The sequence below is a fragment of the Maniola hyperantus genome, chromosome 5, assembly GCF_902806685.2.
Source record: "Maniola hyperantus chromosome 5, iAphHyp1.2, whole genome shotgun sequence".
Lineage (NCBI taxonomy): Eukaryota > Metazoa > Arthropoda > Insecta > Lepidoptera > Nymphalidae > Maniola > Maniola hyperantus.
This window is the reverse complement of record NC_048540.1, coordinates 9,385,770-9,404,197: the sequence shown is the minus strand read 5'-3', so window position 1 is coordinate 9,404,197 and position 18,428 is coordinate 9,385,770. Positions and strand designations below refer to the sequence as shown.

General features: G+C 34.7%; 1 protein-coding gene across 1 annotated transcript; it reads left to right on the top strand.

Annotated features, from left to right (window-relative positions):
- Positions 1–2,381: 2,381 nt before the first annotated feature.
- Positions 2,382–7,214, top strand: LOC117982102 (endocuticle structural glycoprotein SgAbd-2-like). The gene is made up of 4 exons (XM_034968389.2): positions 2,382–2,462; positions 3,375–3,517; positions 5,645–5,799; positions 6,676–7,214. Exons 1-4 carry the CDS (start codon positions 2,454–2,456, stop codon positions 6,804–6,806), a joined length of 438 nt encoding a protein of 145 aa, XP_034824280.1. The 5' UTR covers positions 2,382–2,453; the 3' UTR covers positions 6,807–7,214.
- The last annotated feature ends 11,214 nt before the right edge of the window (positions 7,215–18,428 follow it).

Sequence of the window (18,428 nt, the reverse complement as noted above, 5' to 3'; positions counted from 1 at the left end):
CTATTTACTATTATTTTATAACTGGACGATCAATCCATGTTGGTCTGAATTAAAAGAATAAGTAGAGGTACTTTTACAAAATAAAACAAAAATAATTTAAATAGCAATTTAAAATGAGGTTTTACTAAATAGGTACATTATTTAACTGGTTCATAATACAAACAAACTGCATGCTTAGCTTTATTTATTTCAAATCTCTATGTAAATCTATTACTTGTTGGAATCTAGCCGAGCGTCCATATTATTGACTTATTTGACGTTAACGTTAATTAAATAACTAATATAAGTATTATATAGCTATTAAAACATCTTAACGATCTATACTTTGACAACAAGTTATGATTAAAACATTTTTTTTACTGTGGTTGGTATGGGTTTATTTTTATGCATTTCAAATTAAAGGATACGCATGCCCTGTATTTATGGCCCAAGATTCTACTACATAATTTCTTCATTCATGTGTTATTCATTGAAATGCGATAATTCTTATAAAGAAATAATTACTTACCTTTTAATAATAATATGTGGATAAAGGGTTACCTGTTGTCTTAGAATATTTTGCCACAAGTGATTTTAGTTTTTTAATCTTCGAAGTTGCTAAAAAAGTAATTAGTTTACTTGTAAGAAAATTTTATTTCCTTAATAGCTATCATCATTAAAATCCTTTTTGGTTGAGAGGACTAATCTCCATATGAAAGTTACAGAACTAAACAACCCATAAAAATAATCACCATTTTTAGTATTACGCACGCCCACCTTAGAAGGAAGAAGGAAGTTATTGAAGGATTAATTGAATTTATTTTGGTTTTAAGTAGGTACTTATAATTAAAGCTGTATCTCGTTTGGATAATATACAATTGTGTATTATACGCTTATGCTTAAAAATTGTATGAATAGATGTTGTATTATAATGCTAATTGGATATTCGAAGCCTTATTAGGAGTGTGCCATTACCATTTTATGTTCTTACACAACTATTAATTTTGAAAGGGTATTTATAATCAGGGGATAAGATCCGAATTGAGGAGATCCGCAGGAAAACCTAGGTCACTGACATAGCCCAAACTATTAGCAAGCTGAAGTGGCAGTGGACAGGTCATGCCTGTCGTAGAGGCGATTGCCGTTGGAGCCAGAAAGTCCTTGAGTGGAGACCGCGTTTAAGCAAGCGTAGTGTGGGATGCCCTCCAGCACGATGGACCGACGATATAAAGAGGCTGGCGGGAAGTGGCTGGATAAGGAAGGCTGAGGACCGGATGTGGTGGCGCTCTTTAGGGAATGCCTATGTCCAACAGTGGAAGTCCACAGGCTGATGATGATGATTAATAATTATTAACGAACCTTTATTTTTTTTAAAAGAATATTAGCCATGTTAAATGACTAATATTCCCCTTTCCTCTCCAACTAAGCGTCAGGCTTGTGCTAGGAATAGGTACGACAATAGTGCAACGGGCGGGGTTTGAACCGTTTCGTCGCGTCGGCCTTTCGGTTTTCAGTTCACTCCTTTACCTGTTGAGCTATTGGGGCTCTAACCTCAAGCAAGCTATTGACCTTTAGTTGAAAAATACATTATATTTTAATAAGGTACGTACTTATTTAAAAAAATTCTCATTTCTTTCAAAAAAACATTACCTGTACATAACAAATTTTACATTTTGTTTTCTTTTTCATTTAAAAATACACATCAAAATACAAAAATTAAACATAAAAAAAAACCTGTGAAAAAAGACTTTTGTCCTTTAAAAAAAAAGCTTAAGTAGATAAAAAGTATTCAAGCAAAACTGACACATATATATTACACATACATCAGATGCATATAATTATATATATATATAAGATGATTACTAAACTACTATATTTATTTATAAATATATATATTTAAAAAATAAAAATGGCGAGCAAACGTGCTGGGGCGGGCTTTTCCTTTTATAGACTGATTGATCTATCAACGTACAGCCCAAACTACTGAACGGATCGGGCTGAAATTTGGCATGCAGATAGCTATTATGACGTAAACGTCCGCTAAGAAAGGATTTTTGAAAAGTAAACCCTTAAAGCGGTAAAGTAGAGGTTCGAAATTTGTGTAGTCCACGCGCACGAAGTCGCCGTCATAAGCTAGTTTATAATAAATCGCATATGTTGTAAATAAATTTATTGTAAAAAATTAAAACATATTTTATAATAACTTGAACACACGTTCATGGTATTATAAAAAAAATGTAGGAATAAAATATGAACATGATCGTTATGATGCAGACCGGCGGTAATTCTTTGATGTACTACGTTCGCGCCTGCGCCTTCGAAGCTTGATACTCCAATTTCACGCAGTGCAAACGCCGATTCGTATAAAAGCAGCTGCGAAGATCTGAAAAATCATTCCAGTCTTACACATCCACCGAGGATCATCACACATACATCTCATAAATTAAATTATTTATATTTTAAAAATTAAAACGATGAAATCGGTGAGTTAACGATCACAGAAAGTATTTAAATGTATAAAAATTTAAAAAATATCTAATTACCAAAATAATTAACATTAATAATGCCAATTTTAAAAAAATACACATTATTTTTTAGGGTTCCGTAGGAAATTGATGAACCCTTTTTTTCCAGAAATTAGACTCAATAAATAAAAACTTGCGGGCATTTGTTTCCACAAATGATATCAAAAAATTATAGAATTCATTATCCTTTATGTTTAGTGTCTAGTGTTCCATTTACTATTGACATTTTTTAATCTATTCATAGCATGTCATATTTTTTCTACAAAAAATCAAACAGGATCAAGGTGGATTTATACTATACCGTGAACATGCCCGGAATGGACAACTATCAAATATAGTTTAGTATAAACACTAATTCATGTTTAGCCATAATTCCACGCCTGGGCATAAAACTATTTACAAATCCCGTTTGCGGTAGGTTTTATCACCTGTGAATGGTGTAACGTATAAAATCCATTCTGGTGAGTAGAACAGAAAATACAAAACGCACTAGATTAGAAGAAATAGGTACCCACCAATGTGACACAAATAACATATTTAGTTCTTTTTTATACAAATTAAATATAATGTCACTGGGTGAATCGCATAAAAAATTAAATCGCTCTAGATTATATCATAAAAAATGTAACCCGATGTTGAAAATCAGATTATTACTGTCCTCTTTACGACTAAAGTTAGAAAATACATTTTTGTCATAATTTTCTTTGACTTTTCCTCCTGTCCTGCAGAAAGAGTTACAAGTTAACCCTCTAAGAAAAAACTGTTTTATTATCACGATTATTGAGCAGTTCTAAATTCTAAGTTTCGTTGCAATTACATAGGTTTATATCAATGGGAAACCTACTACAACATTAATTTTATTGTTTCCAGCTCATCGTACTCTCCGCCCTCGTGGCCTTAAGTTACGCCGCCCCACAATTCCAGCCACAGTACCAGACCCAGCCACAGTACCAGGTCATTCCCATCATCAGACAGAACCAGGAAATTAATCCTGATGGTTCCTACCAGTGGAGGTAATTTTTTTTACTAAAGGCACTTGCCCACGATCACGCCTGATGAGAATTGATGATATATGGAAAGGAAAATGGAACGCGTTTTCCTAAAACATGCCTATTCAGTTTTGTTCAGTTGCAGACTTCATTTTCTAGAAAGTATTTGTACAAAAATTTGATATTTCGCATAGGAACGAATTAATTGCTCTAGTATGTATACCAGATAATATTAGTAATATTTCTCACGAGTACTAATTAATTGAAAGAATTAGTGACTAACCCATAATTTCGCTAATTTAACTATGGTAATATAATCATACATCGTTTTCTGTTAGTCTCTACAGAATGGTACTCGTAGTAGAAATAAATAGTTCAAGTGCTATTAGTGCGTGTAGCGCAGTGAAAACTTCATCAGATAAGGGTTTCACAACAAAAATATCACATGATTTCGGAATTATTTAAACAGTTCCATATTTTGAAAAATGTGTGTATGATTTTGTTTATAATGAGCTGTTATATTTTTAACAATGACAGTTATAGTTCATACTATGAATTTCGAAACTATTTTCTATTATAGCACAAAATAATGATCTCAACACCCAGGTTGGATGCGTATACCAGTTTCTTTTATGTGAATGTATAGGTAACTAAATTTAATGTGCGTGTTGGATTGGGTTTGCATAACTTCTTCCAAATTCATCTCGCCCTTGACATGATATACTATTTTTATAATGTATTAATATTTGATACGCGTAGGTTTACTTTTGTTTATTTTTAGTTGTGTTATAAATTATCTAGGTTCAAAGTTGAAAACAAAGCCAACGCATTAATAGAATCTACAAAAATGATTCTACCTATTATACAACCCACTTGAGTAAACGCAAGAAACGACCTAAGACTTGCAGCATCATAAATTCGACATAGAGAAACACCCATTAATTAATATTGCTGTGAAATATTTCCCCCAGCTCAAATTTAGTGATGCGAGTTCATTGTGAAATATAAACTCTACGGATCATAAATGGGCATTCCTTTAATGTCAAGCATATTAAACCTTAAATTGTGGGAGTCATCTTTAAGATAGTGTTCTCAGCCAAGCCCTGATTACGTAATACTGCTGGCTCCGTATCATTTCATATGTTAATACATGTATATTGCGAAGCTTACGACAGTTACATAATATTTATTCAGATAGGTAAATAAACACATCAATGTGTTAAAACTAGAACAAAGAAAATAAATTAACACACTAAAAAGATTAACACATTAAGTAGCTATTTATGTAGCAACTAATCAATCACACTGTATTTAGTTATTAATCTTTGTATGATTTCTATGCCCGTTGGTTTGGAGCAAAATCGATGCGTCTTAGACATCAAAATACAGCATCACGTGAATATGAATAAGTAAAAAACGCTATTTTATCTATAGGTATGCAGTGTAACTAACTATGCTACAACTGCCATATTTGGCATGTTTTATATTTTTTGTGATAGTTATCCGTCTTCTTACTATATATGGTTAAACAACGATTGCTATCAATTCCAGAAACTTAAAGAGCGTCTGCAAAACCTGTACACTGATTGTCTTTTTGAGTTTTAAATTTTCCCAGAAAAAGATACAATCTGACACTTATATTGCAATTGCAATTTTTTAATGCTTTAAAGAAATTTTTAGAAAGATATCTAGGTACCTTAAGTAAAATACTGTTTAAAATTATCTAAATATATGTAAGGAAAAGGTGACTGACTGACTGACTAACTGATCTATCAGCGCACAGCTCAAACTACTGGACGAATCGGGCTGAAATTTGGCATGCAGATAGTTATTACGACGTAGGCATCTGCTAAGAGATCATTTTTGAAAATTCAACCCTTAAGGGGGTGAAATAGGGGTTTGAAATTTGTGTAGTCCACGCAGACGCGTGGTCGAAGTCGCGAGCATAAGCTAGTCACAAATAAAATTCGTACTAAAAGGAACGGAAAATGTTGACTTACTAGAAGTTCCTTTTAATGTGTACGTATTAAGATATCTACGATTAATTTCCTTCAAGACTATTAATAAGCTTTACGATGCGCGATAGTTACAACGTCCAATCTATGCTAGTTTTGCATGATATAAACAAAATCACAATTACTTGCATTGCAGCTATGAGACCGGAAACGGCATCAACGCCCAAGAACAGGGATACCTCAAGAACGCTGGAATCAAGGACGCTGAAGCGCAGGTCGCCCAAGGCTCCTACAGCTACACTAGCCCTGAGGGTATCCCCATCACTGTGACCTACATCGCTGACGAGAACGGTAAATTTTGACCTTGCCATGTTTTGAATAGAGTCAAATCAGCAACTTTTTATCAAATATCAAAACGCTCGCATAGTAAGGGAGCTTGTGTGAAATACATAGATGTGACGTCATACACATTTGACGTAATTTGACGTACTTTTTAGTTAAATCGATAAGTTAAAATAGTTAACACACTTAAAACTAGCAGCGAATGTGGATTTTACGAATTTTGGCACCCTTTTTGACATAGGCATCATCCCCATTATTTAATCAGGGTCTGCTTATTATTATTCTTAAGCCTGAAACAATGAAATTATTTTGTAAATATTTCTCAGATGTTAGTGATATGTACCTATAGGAACCTACTGAGACGATATTTTATGCAATTATTTTATACCTAATCTGCATATTATCATTTTACTCTCAGTCTCAATTGCTAAATCGATCTTGATAAAATAGCTTAAACACAAAACACAATCTATTTTAATTCCGGGAAAACAAAGAGATTTTTGAAAACCCAAAATCCAAACCCAAAGTTACGAGCATGTTTTTTTATCTGATGAGAAGTTAACTCGTCATTGCAACCTCACCTGTTAGTAAGTGACGACTATAGCGAACAAACCGTGAAGAGGTATGGCAGTTTAAACGTATCCATACTAATCGGTATCTAAGCGGCATTGTACGGGAAACGTCTATTCCAGTACTGTGATAAAATCAGATATTTAGAAATTATAAATATCCAAATTAATTGTACTTGCTAGGAACTGATCTCAAGAACTCTCATTTTAACATCATATCGCTTACTGCTGCACCAGGGAGGTCGAAGTGTTTTTATAACAGGTGTACACTTGTACAGGCAACACAAAGTTATGCAACATTTTTTTTGGTTTACAGGATTCCGTGCTGAGGGTGATCATATTCCTCGTCCCCCACCCATTCCTGATGCCATCGCTCGCTCAATCCAATACAACGCAGCCAACCCACAGTCTGAACAAAACCAGTACCAGCAAGGATTCCGCGGTTAACTCCAATACTCCTAACGACTCGCGGAAACTTCAGATCCCTGAGTGTAACTTTTGAAGTTAAAAAAGTGTAGACTTACGTTAACTAGCCACGACCATAGCCTCCCGTCTAAACAGAGACATTTTAAAAATAATAAATTCCCAAATTTACCCAGTCGAGAATCTAACCCGGGACCTCTCACTTATAAGAGAGGAGATATTTGAAACGTTGGCAGTCTATTCTCAAACGTGTCATGTTTTTTAACTAGATAAGTTACACTGGGACCTTAGATCGATATACGTACCCAATCATGTATGACATGTGAAAATCGATTGACTCAATAATGCTTAGTTATAAGTATAATCCTACTGTGATTTATTTTATTATATAAGTAATTACGAGATTAATAAAGATAATTTTTATAACACTTTTATTACTTTTAGTTCGTTTCTTATAAGTTCTTTGATATGCGGTTGGATTTGTCGGACGGAACGCTTTGCAGAGGTCGTCAAATCCTACAATCTATGTGCAATGTGCCTAAAATTTATATATTTTTGGAGGTTTTTCAAGTCCCCAAGTACCTACTGAAAATCATTTTTAAAATTAAGGTAGTCTTACTATTTTATTCGTTATGTTTATTTCATCCATATAAGGAAAGCAGAGTGAACTAGTGACGAAACTACGAGTAAATAACTGCCTGACAGAACACGTATATAAGATTTCGTAGCCATGGTAGTTGCTAAAACTTTGGCGGTCATTATTTCTTAAACGGTATTTTTTTCCAGAATGTATCTAAGAAAACTAATAATGATTTTGAAATAAGTCCCTATTTAACAAGATATCACTCGAGGGTGTAAACAACTCTTTTAGACTCTCACTTTTCATGTTCATAAGAGTGAAGACCCTGACAAAGTTTTTTTTAATGAGTTCGTTGAAGTTTTTGAAATTGCCACGGGAGCGAGGCTTCAGGTAGTCGCTATTCTATTTTCATCGTTAAACCTAAAACCCCGTACATTTACATACATATTAAATCATATTATCATGCATGTATTTTTATAAACAACGCCATCTTCTGCAGACAAGCAAAAGTTATTCATTAAAAACAATGAACATGAAAGAAGCCTTCGCCTCGATAAGCTAACAGTTATTAAGTATTTGGCATAAAAGTATGCCAATAATACGTCAGGTGGCCCAAAAATATAATAAACTAGCTAATAAAACTTGTTTAATTAGTTATTTATGCAACTGCTGTATAAAAAGGGGCATTAAAACACGAAAGTCGGTTTATAAATAGTATGACTTGAGTGTTTTAATACCTAATTATCAACAGTTGCATACAAGACTTTATCTACACCCATGCTTTAAATCCTCTATAAAAGATTCTGAAACAGTTAGCTTATTGCCAACATTAAAACACCCAATATCTTAATAACCATTAAAGCATCCAAACATAACATACCGAGATAGATTTATGCCAGCAGTATAGCGTTGTCTCTTTTTCACAGGAGTGTTATAATGAAATTCAGTACAACATTATAACACTCGTTTGGATGCTTTAATGGTTATTAAGATATTGGGTGTTTTAATGTTGGCAATAAGCTAACTGTTTCAGAATCTTTTATAGAGGATTTAAAGCATCGTTGTAGATAAAATTATATTATGTTACTAATGATAACTCTTCAAAAAGTACCAAACTGTCTCGTAAGTACATAATGAGCTCTATATTAATTGTATTGTAATGTTTAGTCATTTCTAGTGAGTTAAGATTTCTCAGTCCATAAAAATCCCAGTTACGCATAAGATCAATATTTTTATTTTAACGTGATAACCTTAATACCACTAATTGCATTGATGCTATTTCGCACCAATTCGTTCTCCTTTTGGCCAATAGGTGGTATTTTCATCGTTAACATTAAAGGCCTGTTATGCAAGACATATTATAACCTTGGGGGTTCAGTGAACTCGTTAGCTCACCTATGATACAATGTCATAATATGTCACAGAAGTATTAAGAAACTTTGATCGGAAATTTCAAAAAAAGACAAAGTAGTAATCGTTGTTGTATTATTAGACTAAGAGCTCGTGAGGGCCAGACCTTCATTATTTTATAAAAGTTGAAACTTTCTATTGCACATTGTCCCCAACACAGGGAGGAAAGATCAGTGACTACGAGGTTTGGATCATGGTGGCTTTGGCAGGTAACAAGTATCAAAGACGTATAAAATCTTTCGTCAAAGTATAAAGTCTATTTTTTTATATTTTCTTGATGCTGCTGTTGTAAAACAAATACGTCATTATGTTTAGATTATAATATAATATATAGACATTAGGATTAAAAGTCTAATTGTTACTTATTTTTGCATGTATCAATGGCAAAACAATGCTATGTTATAGACACTGTCACTTGTTATTATTATAAATTAAAGTCTCTAACCGCACTGAGTTCGGGTTTTTTCAGACTTATCTCAGAAACTACTCTACGGATTTTCATTTGTTATACGAAAATAATATACCTATGATGGAACAGGACTGTTTTTTTTATAATGCCACCTTCCCCCGCCCTATCTAACAAGCCGTCTTAGTGAAACGGACGGATTTCCAATTCAATGCAATTTTCATCACTTTTCACATAGTACGTTGATGGCAATATATAGAAAATCCCGTGCCCATGAAATCATACTTTTTGAGCACTAGTAATTTCCAGATTTATCTTCGAACTAAAGGAACATCCTTTGGTTCGAAGATAAATCTGGACAACATTAATTTTTTGATAGTCTGCCGCAACAGGTTTGCAAACATGAGACTAGACAAGCTAATTAAAATATTTATTAAAGTTTTGATAGCGAAATTTTTTATTTTTAATATTAAAGTTTTTATTTTCCAAAGTAGTCTACAAAATAACAGGATATAGCCTTGTCTTACTAAGTAACGGTTATGGTAAGAAATGTTTGTATATAAACAACCTAAAAATCATGAGATCACCATCCACAACACAACCCCCCAACGATTTAGATGTCTATAGGTATACTACAAGGTGGTCTCGCATTTTTTGAACATCAAAATGTTGGTGGGTAGATATCAATTCCTCAATTTCCTAAAATTGATGCTTTATTGTCACAGGCTGGTTTAGCACGGAATTTCCTTCCGAAATATTCTAGAGAGTCCTAATTTGTATGAAGTGACAATACTGTTACACTAGTGTTCCGCTTTGTGTAGCATTATAACTTCATACCAATAAGCGCCGTTTGGAATATTCCGGCCGGAAATTCCGGTGAGAGTATTATACTGCTTACCGGGAAACATACTTTGTGTCACGCATTTGATTTGTATGGTTCGTACCTGAGAAATATTTAGTTTAATATATTATTTGTCTTATTTTAGGTGCATTGTTTATTACTTCTTTGTTTTATAGTGTTGAACACAAATGCTGCATCCATAAAAAACTCTATAGCAAAAGAGAGTGAAGCACAGACATTGTTCAACGAGTATACAATTAATGAAGACGGAAATTACAGCTTTAGGTAATATATTTTGTCTAACTTGTCTTGTCATTAAACTTGAACAATGTTCTGCGGAGATTATTAGATAAATTTATTAGAACGTAACGGTTCCTAAAAACTTGATCATCATATTATTTTTTGAAGATTTTCATGCTCTCGAAAGATGTGAAAAGTCCAGCGTGATTCAGGATACAACTAGCGCCATCTAGTAATTTATGAATGTAATTTTCAGTTTTGAAACCTCAAATGGGATAACAAGATCAGAAACGGGTACAGTAATAGATAAAGGTCAACCCAATGAACATCTTGTAGTAGAAGGTCGATATACTTATTTTAATACAGACGGGGAAGAAAAATTAGTTCAGTACATTGCTGACGAGAACGGATACAGACTTTTGATGCCAGTACAAATTGTAGTAAGTATAACATTTTAATTTTTCGGTGCCTTCAATTTCGCTTACCTCTGGTAAATCAAAGTCAAAGTCAAAACGTTTATTCAAAGTAGGTAAAAAAACTACGCTTTTTGAAAGTCGGTTTGCATTTGTAAGATGATGGACGATGGTATAGTGGTGATAATTTTTACGCGAACTTAAAACTAAAGCTACGAGGGTTCCAAACGCACCCAGGTCTGAGAAGAGCCCAAAACAAACTCAGCCGGGTATTCTTTTTATTATCACCACTGTACAAAATCACTTTAACTTATTAGAAAATAAAAATAAAGAAAATTTTTAAGTTAGCTAACTTGACGAATGCTTTGGTCACATAACACACAAACATAATATTTGTTGTGACATAAATCTGTGGCCGCAAAACGTTATGATAAATATGATATTTGCACATTTTGAAACGCGGGGGTAGAAAAACAAACAAAAAAAACTTACACCAAATAGAAGCATCAGGATGGTGTACAAATTTGTTTGTGTTGACTTTTATACAATTTTATACAAAAACGCTATTTCATAAAAATCTACTACAATAAAATTAATAATAATGGTGTGTGGTTTGTTTTAGGAGCAATCATTACCTACGAGTGTTGTCGCATCGCTGCTCGGCTGATCCATCCACTGTAAAGATAATAATAATAATAATTAGTAAAGTAGTAATATAATTTAAACTGGTATCAATGGTGGTTTCAATAAGGAATGCTTAGTAAACAATTTTTATAATATGGCTAATTGTATTTTATTCGTGACATTAATTTGATAATTATATCATTTACTAGCTTATGCTCGCGACTTCGTCCGCGTGGACTACACAAATTTCAAACCCCTATTTCACCCCCTTAGGGGTTGAATTTTCAAAAATGCTTTCTTAGCGGATGCTTGCGTCATAATAGCTATCTGCATGCCAAATTTCAGCCCAATCCGTCCAGTAGTTTGAGCTGTGCGTAGTCAGTCAGTCAGTCAGTCACCTTTTCCTTTTATATATTTATATTATATTATTTTCTCTAAAAGAATATACTTACTTGCATTTTTCATTTAAATATAATACTTGTTTTTTTTTAAATACAATAAGCGGTGATAGCCTAGTGGTTAGTATGTCCGCCTTCTTTTCTGTAGGTTAACGCTTCGATCCTGGGCACGCACCACTGGGGGTGCCAGCCAGGTAACCTCCCAGTGTGCCTGGGTGCTGCTGGTCCCTTTTGGATGCATCGGGCATCCGAGGGGAAGAGTAGTATTCGGGCCGGTGCACCCCGGTAACATGGCTAATGATCTCTCTTCGGGGATATTGTTAGCCATGGCTAATGACCTGGCAGGGGAAGGTTTCTCCGCGTGTCCCTCTGACTAGCAAAGGGCACAGCGGACGAGGCGGAGGATGGGACGCGGGCGACGTGCGCGGAGTATGCAGTTGTCGCCCCGTCCCCGGGTCGGGAGGTGCACGCACTTGGTCAGTGCGCCTTGGATGTGCGGTGTGGGGACCTCGTGAGCGGTGGAGGGTCCGCCCCGGCGGATGTCGCTGACTGGCTCGCGGTGGTTTGCTTCGGTGTTCCCGTGACCCACTCACCAGGCGACGCGCAGGAGCGCCGCTGGGTTTTAGTGGGTATTGCGGTCGCCTCTCGGCTGTCAAGCCCCACATACCTGCCCGCCAGTTGGTTGGCTGGCTTCCAGGAGGGAGAAATGCGTAAGCACATTTCCCAGCGGTAAAAAAAAGGGCACGCACCACTAACTTTTCGGAGTTACATGCGTTTTTTTAAACAATTAAATATCACTTGCTTTAACGGTGAAGGAAAACATCGTGAGGAAACCTGCATGCCTGAGAGTTCTTTTTCTCAAAGCTGTGTGAAGTGAAGTGAAGCGTGGCAGACTATAGCCTGCCCTAAACCCTTCTCACTATGAGAGGAGAGCCGTGCGCAGTAGTGGGCCGGTAATGGGTTGATCATGATGATGATGATAACTTGTCTATTTTCTAAAAAGTATACTTACTATTATAATTAGGTATCTATATTAAAACTTGTCCTGACTGACAGACTGATCTACTTATGCCTAAAGATCTCTGAGCCTGATGATGATCTGAGCCTAAGTCGCTGGGGTTAAAAACGTGAAATTTAAGGTTCGTTTTATAACGTAACTAAAAAAGAGTTTTTGGAAATTTAACCCCTAAAGTGGTCAGGTATATGACGCAAAAGTCCTACTTGTTCTCTAATAGTTCTCTTATTGCAGTCTTTTGCATGCATGAATTTGGTTCAACGACTTTACGAGTACAATTTTACTTCGAGTCAACTGGTTTATTAATGAAAAATATTTTCTGTATCATAGACTCAAGTAGTTTGTAATATTTATCAATGTATATTTAAAGATTAAGGAATGTTTAGTCGTTGTTATTACATTTCTGTAGATTTTTTTGATCAGCCTACCTGGTTATATCAGGTAACAGAGCTTTTATAAAAATGTTTGTATAATCCAAACCTTCGAGCAGTGTAGAGGTCTGCGTGTCTTATATCTATCTCAGTTTAAAGATAATTATTATCTCAACAAAATGTTCAAGGTAATGTGCTTAAGCTAGGCCGTTAATCAAGTTTTATACAAATTTTATTTATATTTTTGTTCATGTTTTAGGTGCGATGTTTGTTAGCTGTTTGTTTTTTAATCGTATTGGCGAATGCTGCCCCTTTAGATAAGGACAGTGAGGCGAAAATATTAAATAATGAATATACAATTGATGAAAAGGGAAATTACAAATTTAGGTACGTACCTACAGTTGTGAAGATTTCTTTAGATAGCTCAAATGCAGACGATCTCATCCTCGTTATCTATTTACACAGTTTTTACTAACTCATCATGATGATCAACCCATTGCTGCATCGTTAACACACTACTGAGCACGGGTCTTCTCTCAGAATGAGGAGGGTTTGGCCATAGTCCACCAAGCTAGCCGATTGAAAAGGCAGACCTCACATCTTTGAGAACATTATGGAGAACTCTCATGGCATGCAGGTTTCCAAACGATGTTTCCCTTCACCATAAAGCAAATGATATTTAAATTGTTAAATTGTACTTAACTCTGAAAATTTAATGGTGCGTTTCCGGGATCGAACCCTTGACCTCTTAAATCGGAGCCACTATATCATTACTGCTTTTTGCGAATTATTCTAATTTAATTTGCAGTTTCGAGACCTCAAACGGAATAACGAGAGAAGAAACAGGATCGGTTTTTAATGTTGGCCAACCAGATGCGTATATTTTCGTAATTGGTAGTTACTCTTACTTTGATACCGAAGGGCAAAAACAATTAGTCGAATACATAGCTGCAGATAATGGATATAATGTTTCGCCACTAAAGGTCAATGTAAGTATTCATTATAATTCTCTGATATTAACGAATAGATGATGCCTGGGAATTCATCCGCGTGAATTTCGGTTTTGTAAAAATCCCAATAGCGCAAACGCAAACCGACAGTGGTGATAGCCTAGTGGTTAAAACATCCGCCTTCTTTTCGGGAAGTTGGGGGTTCGATCCCGGGCACGCACCACTAACTTGTCGGAGTTATGTGCGTTTTCTTGCTTTAACGGTGAAGGAAAACATCGTGAGGAAACCTGCATGCCTGAGGGTTCTCCATGTTCTCAAAGGTGTGTGAAGTATGCTCATTGGGCCAGCGTGGCAGACTATGACCTTCCCTTCTCACTCTAAGAGGAGACCCGTGCTCCGTAATGAGCCGGCTATGTGTTGATTATGATGATGATGCTAGGCACTAGCTGACAGATAAACAGACACACTTCCGCATTTTTAACTGTCATCGAGTATGGATCTACTTAATTGATGCCATAACAATAAACATGAAACACTTTATAATAGCTAAAGACTTCGACATGTTACATCTAACGATCACAATGTCACTATTAATTATTATTTATAAATTATTTTTAACAATTGTCTTTCTTTTTAGATTAAAATGTCTGAGTATGGTCTACCTGCGAGCGCTGTAGCAACGCTACTTGGAAAATAAGGAAGCAATGTATTTCAACGTTTCCTTTGGATATCAATTTTGACATGCTTAACATTTTTTTAATAAGGAAATAATAATATTATGCTGTCTACCAAGAGCATAATTGAATAATGATAAAATTAAAATGAAGAAGATAGAAATTAATTCACAAATTATAATAATCTTTGTAATTTAGTTAGACCAGCAAAAAGCTAAAGATACATTTGGATTATTTCCGCTTCTCATAAAGTTTGTAAGCTGTAGTTATAGTCACGCAAATTGCTATTACGCTGGAACCATGTCTCATTAACATTGAAATGGCGTCATTTTGACGTCAGCCGAAATCAAAATATACCATCAGCTCGAAACTTCAGTCTAGTGCTGACGTCACTAACGCTGGCGGCCACGCGCTTTAGCAATTTTCGGGACTTATATCGGCCTTTATGGTAGGTATGAGTAAACGGCACTGGCCAAAACAAGATCAGGCAAATATGTATCTACGAATTATGTCAATTACATAAGTTAATTGGGATAAATTACAGATACTATAAGACCTATCAAGTAACCAAATATCTCATAGAAATAAATAACTTAAAATAAACTGAATTGTATTTTCAACCGAAGTTGATTTTCCACATCTCTATATGGAAAACTCTTTCTACGTATCTATTTTACATGGGAAGTTTGGAAAAAAGTTCCTTAAAAAAATTGAGGTTTGATATGAGATGCCTAAAATAAATCCGATTACTTCAGGCTACACAGTTCATTTATCAAAGTATCAAATTGATGAGGATTATAGGAGGATGTGTGGTCAAATAACTGTGACGGGGCATATCAGTAGATTGTAGGTACTGTTCAGTAACGTTGACCAAAGTCGAAAATGTTGGTGGGTAGCCGACTTCATAGTTTCTACTTTGGCATTTTCTCCGTGCCTTGGAGAACATAATATTAATCTGTGATCACGGTTATTGTCAAAATCCCTTACCTACTCTTAGTCGAGTTTGTGTGTGGCAGAATCTGGGAAACCACCGTAGTATTATCCCAAGAAACGCCATACCATTGTGTAATTAATAGAAAGGGGTTACGACCCTGACCATCGAAAATGATAACGACCATTGAACTATTATGAGCTCATGTACATTACGACGTAAGAGAGATTATAATCAATCGCAGACACAGAAAACGTTGCTTTCTATTGTGATGTTCATGACGCAACCGAAACAGATATACATAAATCAATACAACATAAATCATTGTTAAAAAAAATATTCATGTAATTTTATAAACAACGCCATCTGCTGTAGACAAACAAAAGTTCTTCATTAAAATCATTGTACACGAAAGGAGCCTCAGCCTCAATGGTCTAATAGTTTTCTAGGTATAAAACTACGACAATTATACGTCAGGTGGCGCAAAACTTTGTAATTTTACTTTCCCGCTACCAACTTATTCATCAGAGATGGTATCAACCTTTCAGTGTCAATAATAATGGCGGCATACGAGGTTGTAAAAACTACCAACAGAACGTCTACTGTCTACGTTATCAACTGTCCGTCATTTAAAAATCTCATTTTCCAGTAGAAAGCAAAATAGTATTTGTCATTGAACTTTGGGATACAAGGTCTAAATTCTGATGCTGCAGGGCTAATCACTACATTAACCATTAAGATATGTTGATTATGGTTTTGATATAAGATATGGGTAGAATAAAACTGTTCAGCAATTAAAGCTTATGTAATAACGATATTACTAATGACAAATCTTTGCAATGTAGCCAACCAAACCGTCTAGAGAGTATATAGGCACAACCCAAACACAGAATCTGTTTGGGTTGTGCCTCTTCTTATTGTTCCTTTTTCCTCTCAAAACTACAAATTAGTAAAGGAAGTACTTAGGTAGTAGGCAGGTACTTATTTACGTAATTAGCAATGAATAACAAATTCCTTGACCGGGAATAAAAGCCTCGACCTTTTACGGAAATACGAGCGCTATATGTACCTACTCCTTGAAACGTACCTACGTGGCACATGCAATAGAAGTTCAATGCGTGTTTTAAACTTTTAAAATTATAGATACTACCTTTTTTCCGCGACTTCATCCACGCGTAGGTATACGCCTCGATTTACGGTTTTTAAAGATCTAAATATTTGGAATTTCTTCACATGGTTCTTTTGTAGTACCTACTACGTTAGAGATAGAACCTACCACGTGAAAAATCTCAAGTTTAAAGAGATGTAGGCTCGTTGAATAAATATAAAAATCAATCACTTTTGCCTTTTATTTTAAGTAGGTACTTGAGTAGAATATTATTTACCTATATCATAAAGATTAAATTGTGAAGATTTTTTCGTGAAAGAAATCGTGTTGATTGATTTCGCATTTAGTGCATAAGTAAATAGGTTGCCTTTCGCTGGTTTTTGGATTCCACTTTACCTGAACTTGTAATTACCCTTTATGCCATTATTATACTAAGTGTATTCGTTACAGAATCATTGTCCTCCTCCATGGAATCAGCTTAGTCATATTTTTTTTACAAAAATGCGTAGAAACGCGTAGCGTATAAACGCAAACGTGTTAGGTTCTAATAAATCATTATTTTGAAGGTTTCTTACTGACATAGTTTCTTACACATTAAAATAATATTAAATCTAAAATATGGTCATTTTATTGCGTATTAGAGGCAGACCAATAATACGATAACCGAATACTAATGTATGGTATTTAAATAGGTTCTACTACCTAGTAGATTTTCGATTCATGCCTTTTTGAATTTACATAAATAATTTATCTGCAACGGGCTTACAATATGCATTTATTGCAACTTTTATCTCCTGTCTCCTACTTCGAATATACGGAGAGAGCGAGCACTACTCTACATTACTAGGAACTCTGTGTTTTAAATTTACCTATGTACCTACATCCTTTTTGCGAATTCAACATTTTGGAGGAAGTAGTAGACGAATTTATTTAAAATTAAATACTTGACAATATTATTTTTTGAGAGCTAGTCTACCACAATAGGTTTGCATTCGAGAGTCTTCAAGCTATTTTTTTTAACTTATAGACTTGATATAGCGCTTGACTGCAATCAGACGTGGCATGTAATATTGCGGTCTAAACTCTAATGTGAAGTACCGTAGGTAGTTGTCTAAAATATACCTATTAAAGTCTTAAATTAAGTTTAATTTTATTTTAATATTTTTTTTTTAATCATTTGGAATTTGACATACATAAGCGTGGATATTAAGTAACGATAAAAATTAAGTGGTGCTAAACGAGTGACGAACTAGGCTAGGCGCGATGGCGTATCAATAAGCGTGTTTTCGTTAGTTATTTTCACATAGCAGTTGACAAAGTTTAACATTTTTTAATTCCAAAAATAGTCTACAAAAATAACAGAATAAAGCCTTGTTTTCTAGGTTACGGATATGGTAAAAATCTCTGTATATAAACAATCTAATAATCATGAGATCATCATCCACAACACAAATCTTCAATGATTTAGAAGTCTTACTTATATTAAACTATTAGTTTGTTTTTACATTTTTAATATCAACAAAATGATCAAGGTATTAAGCATTCCTTAATTTTCTAAACTGATACTTTTTCCTGTCATAAACTTACAGACATGGAGTTAGGAAGTACTTATATACTCCATGATTATAGGGAAACATGGGAAATATACATTTCTGTCATGCGTTTGTAGTTATGTTACCTACCTA

Coding starts and splice junctions, on each gene's coding strand:
- LOC117982102 (XM_034968389.2), top strand. Junction 3,518..5,644: donor GATGGTTCCTACCAGTGGAG/GTAATTTTTTTT, acceptor CTTGCATTGCAG/CTATGAGACCGGAAACGGCA. Junction 5,800..6,675: donor CTACATCGCTGACGAGAACG/GTAAATTTTGAC, acceptor TTTGGTTTACAG/GATTCCGTGCTGAGGGTGAT.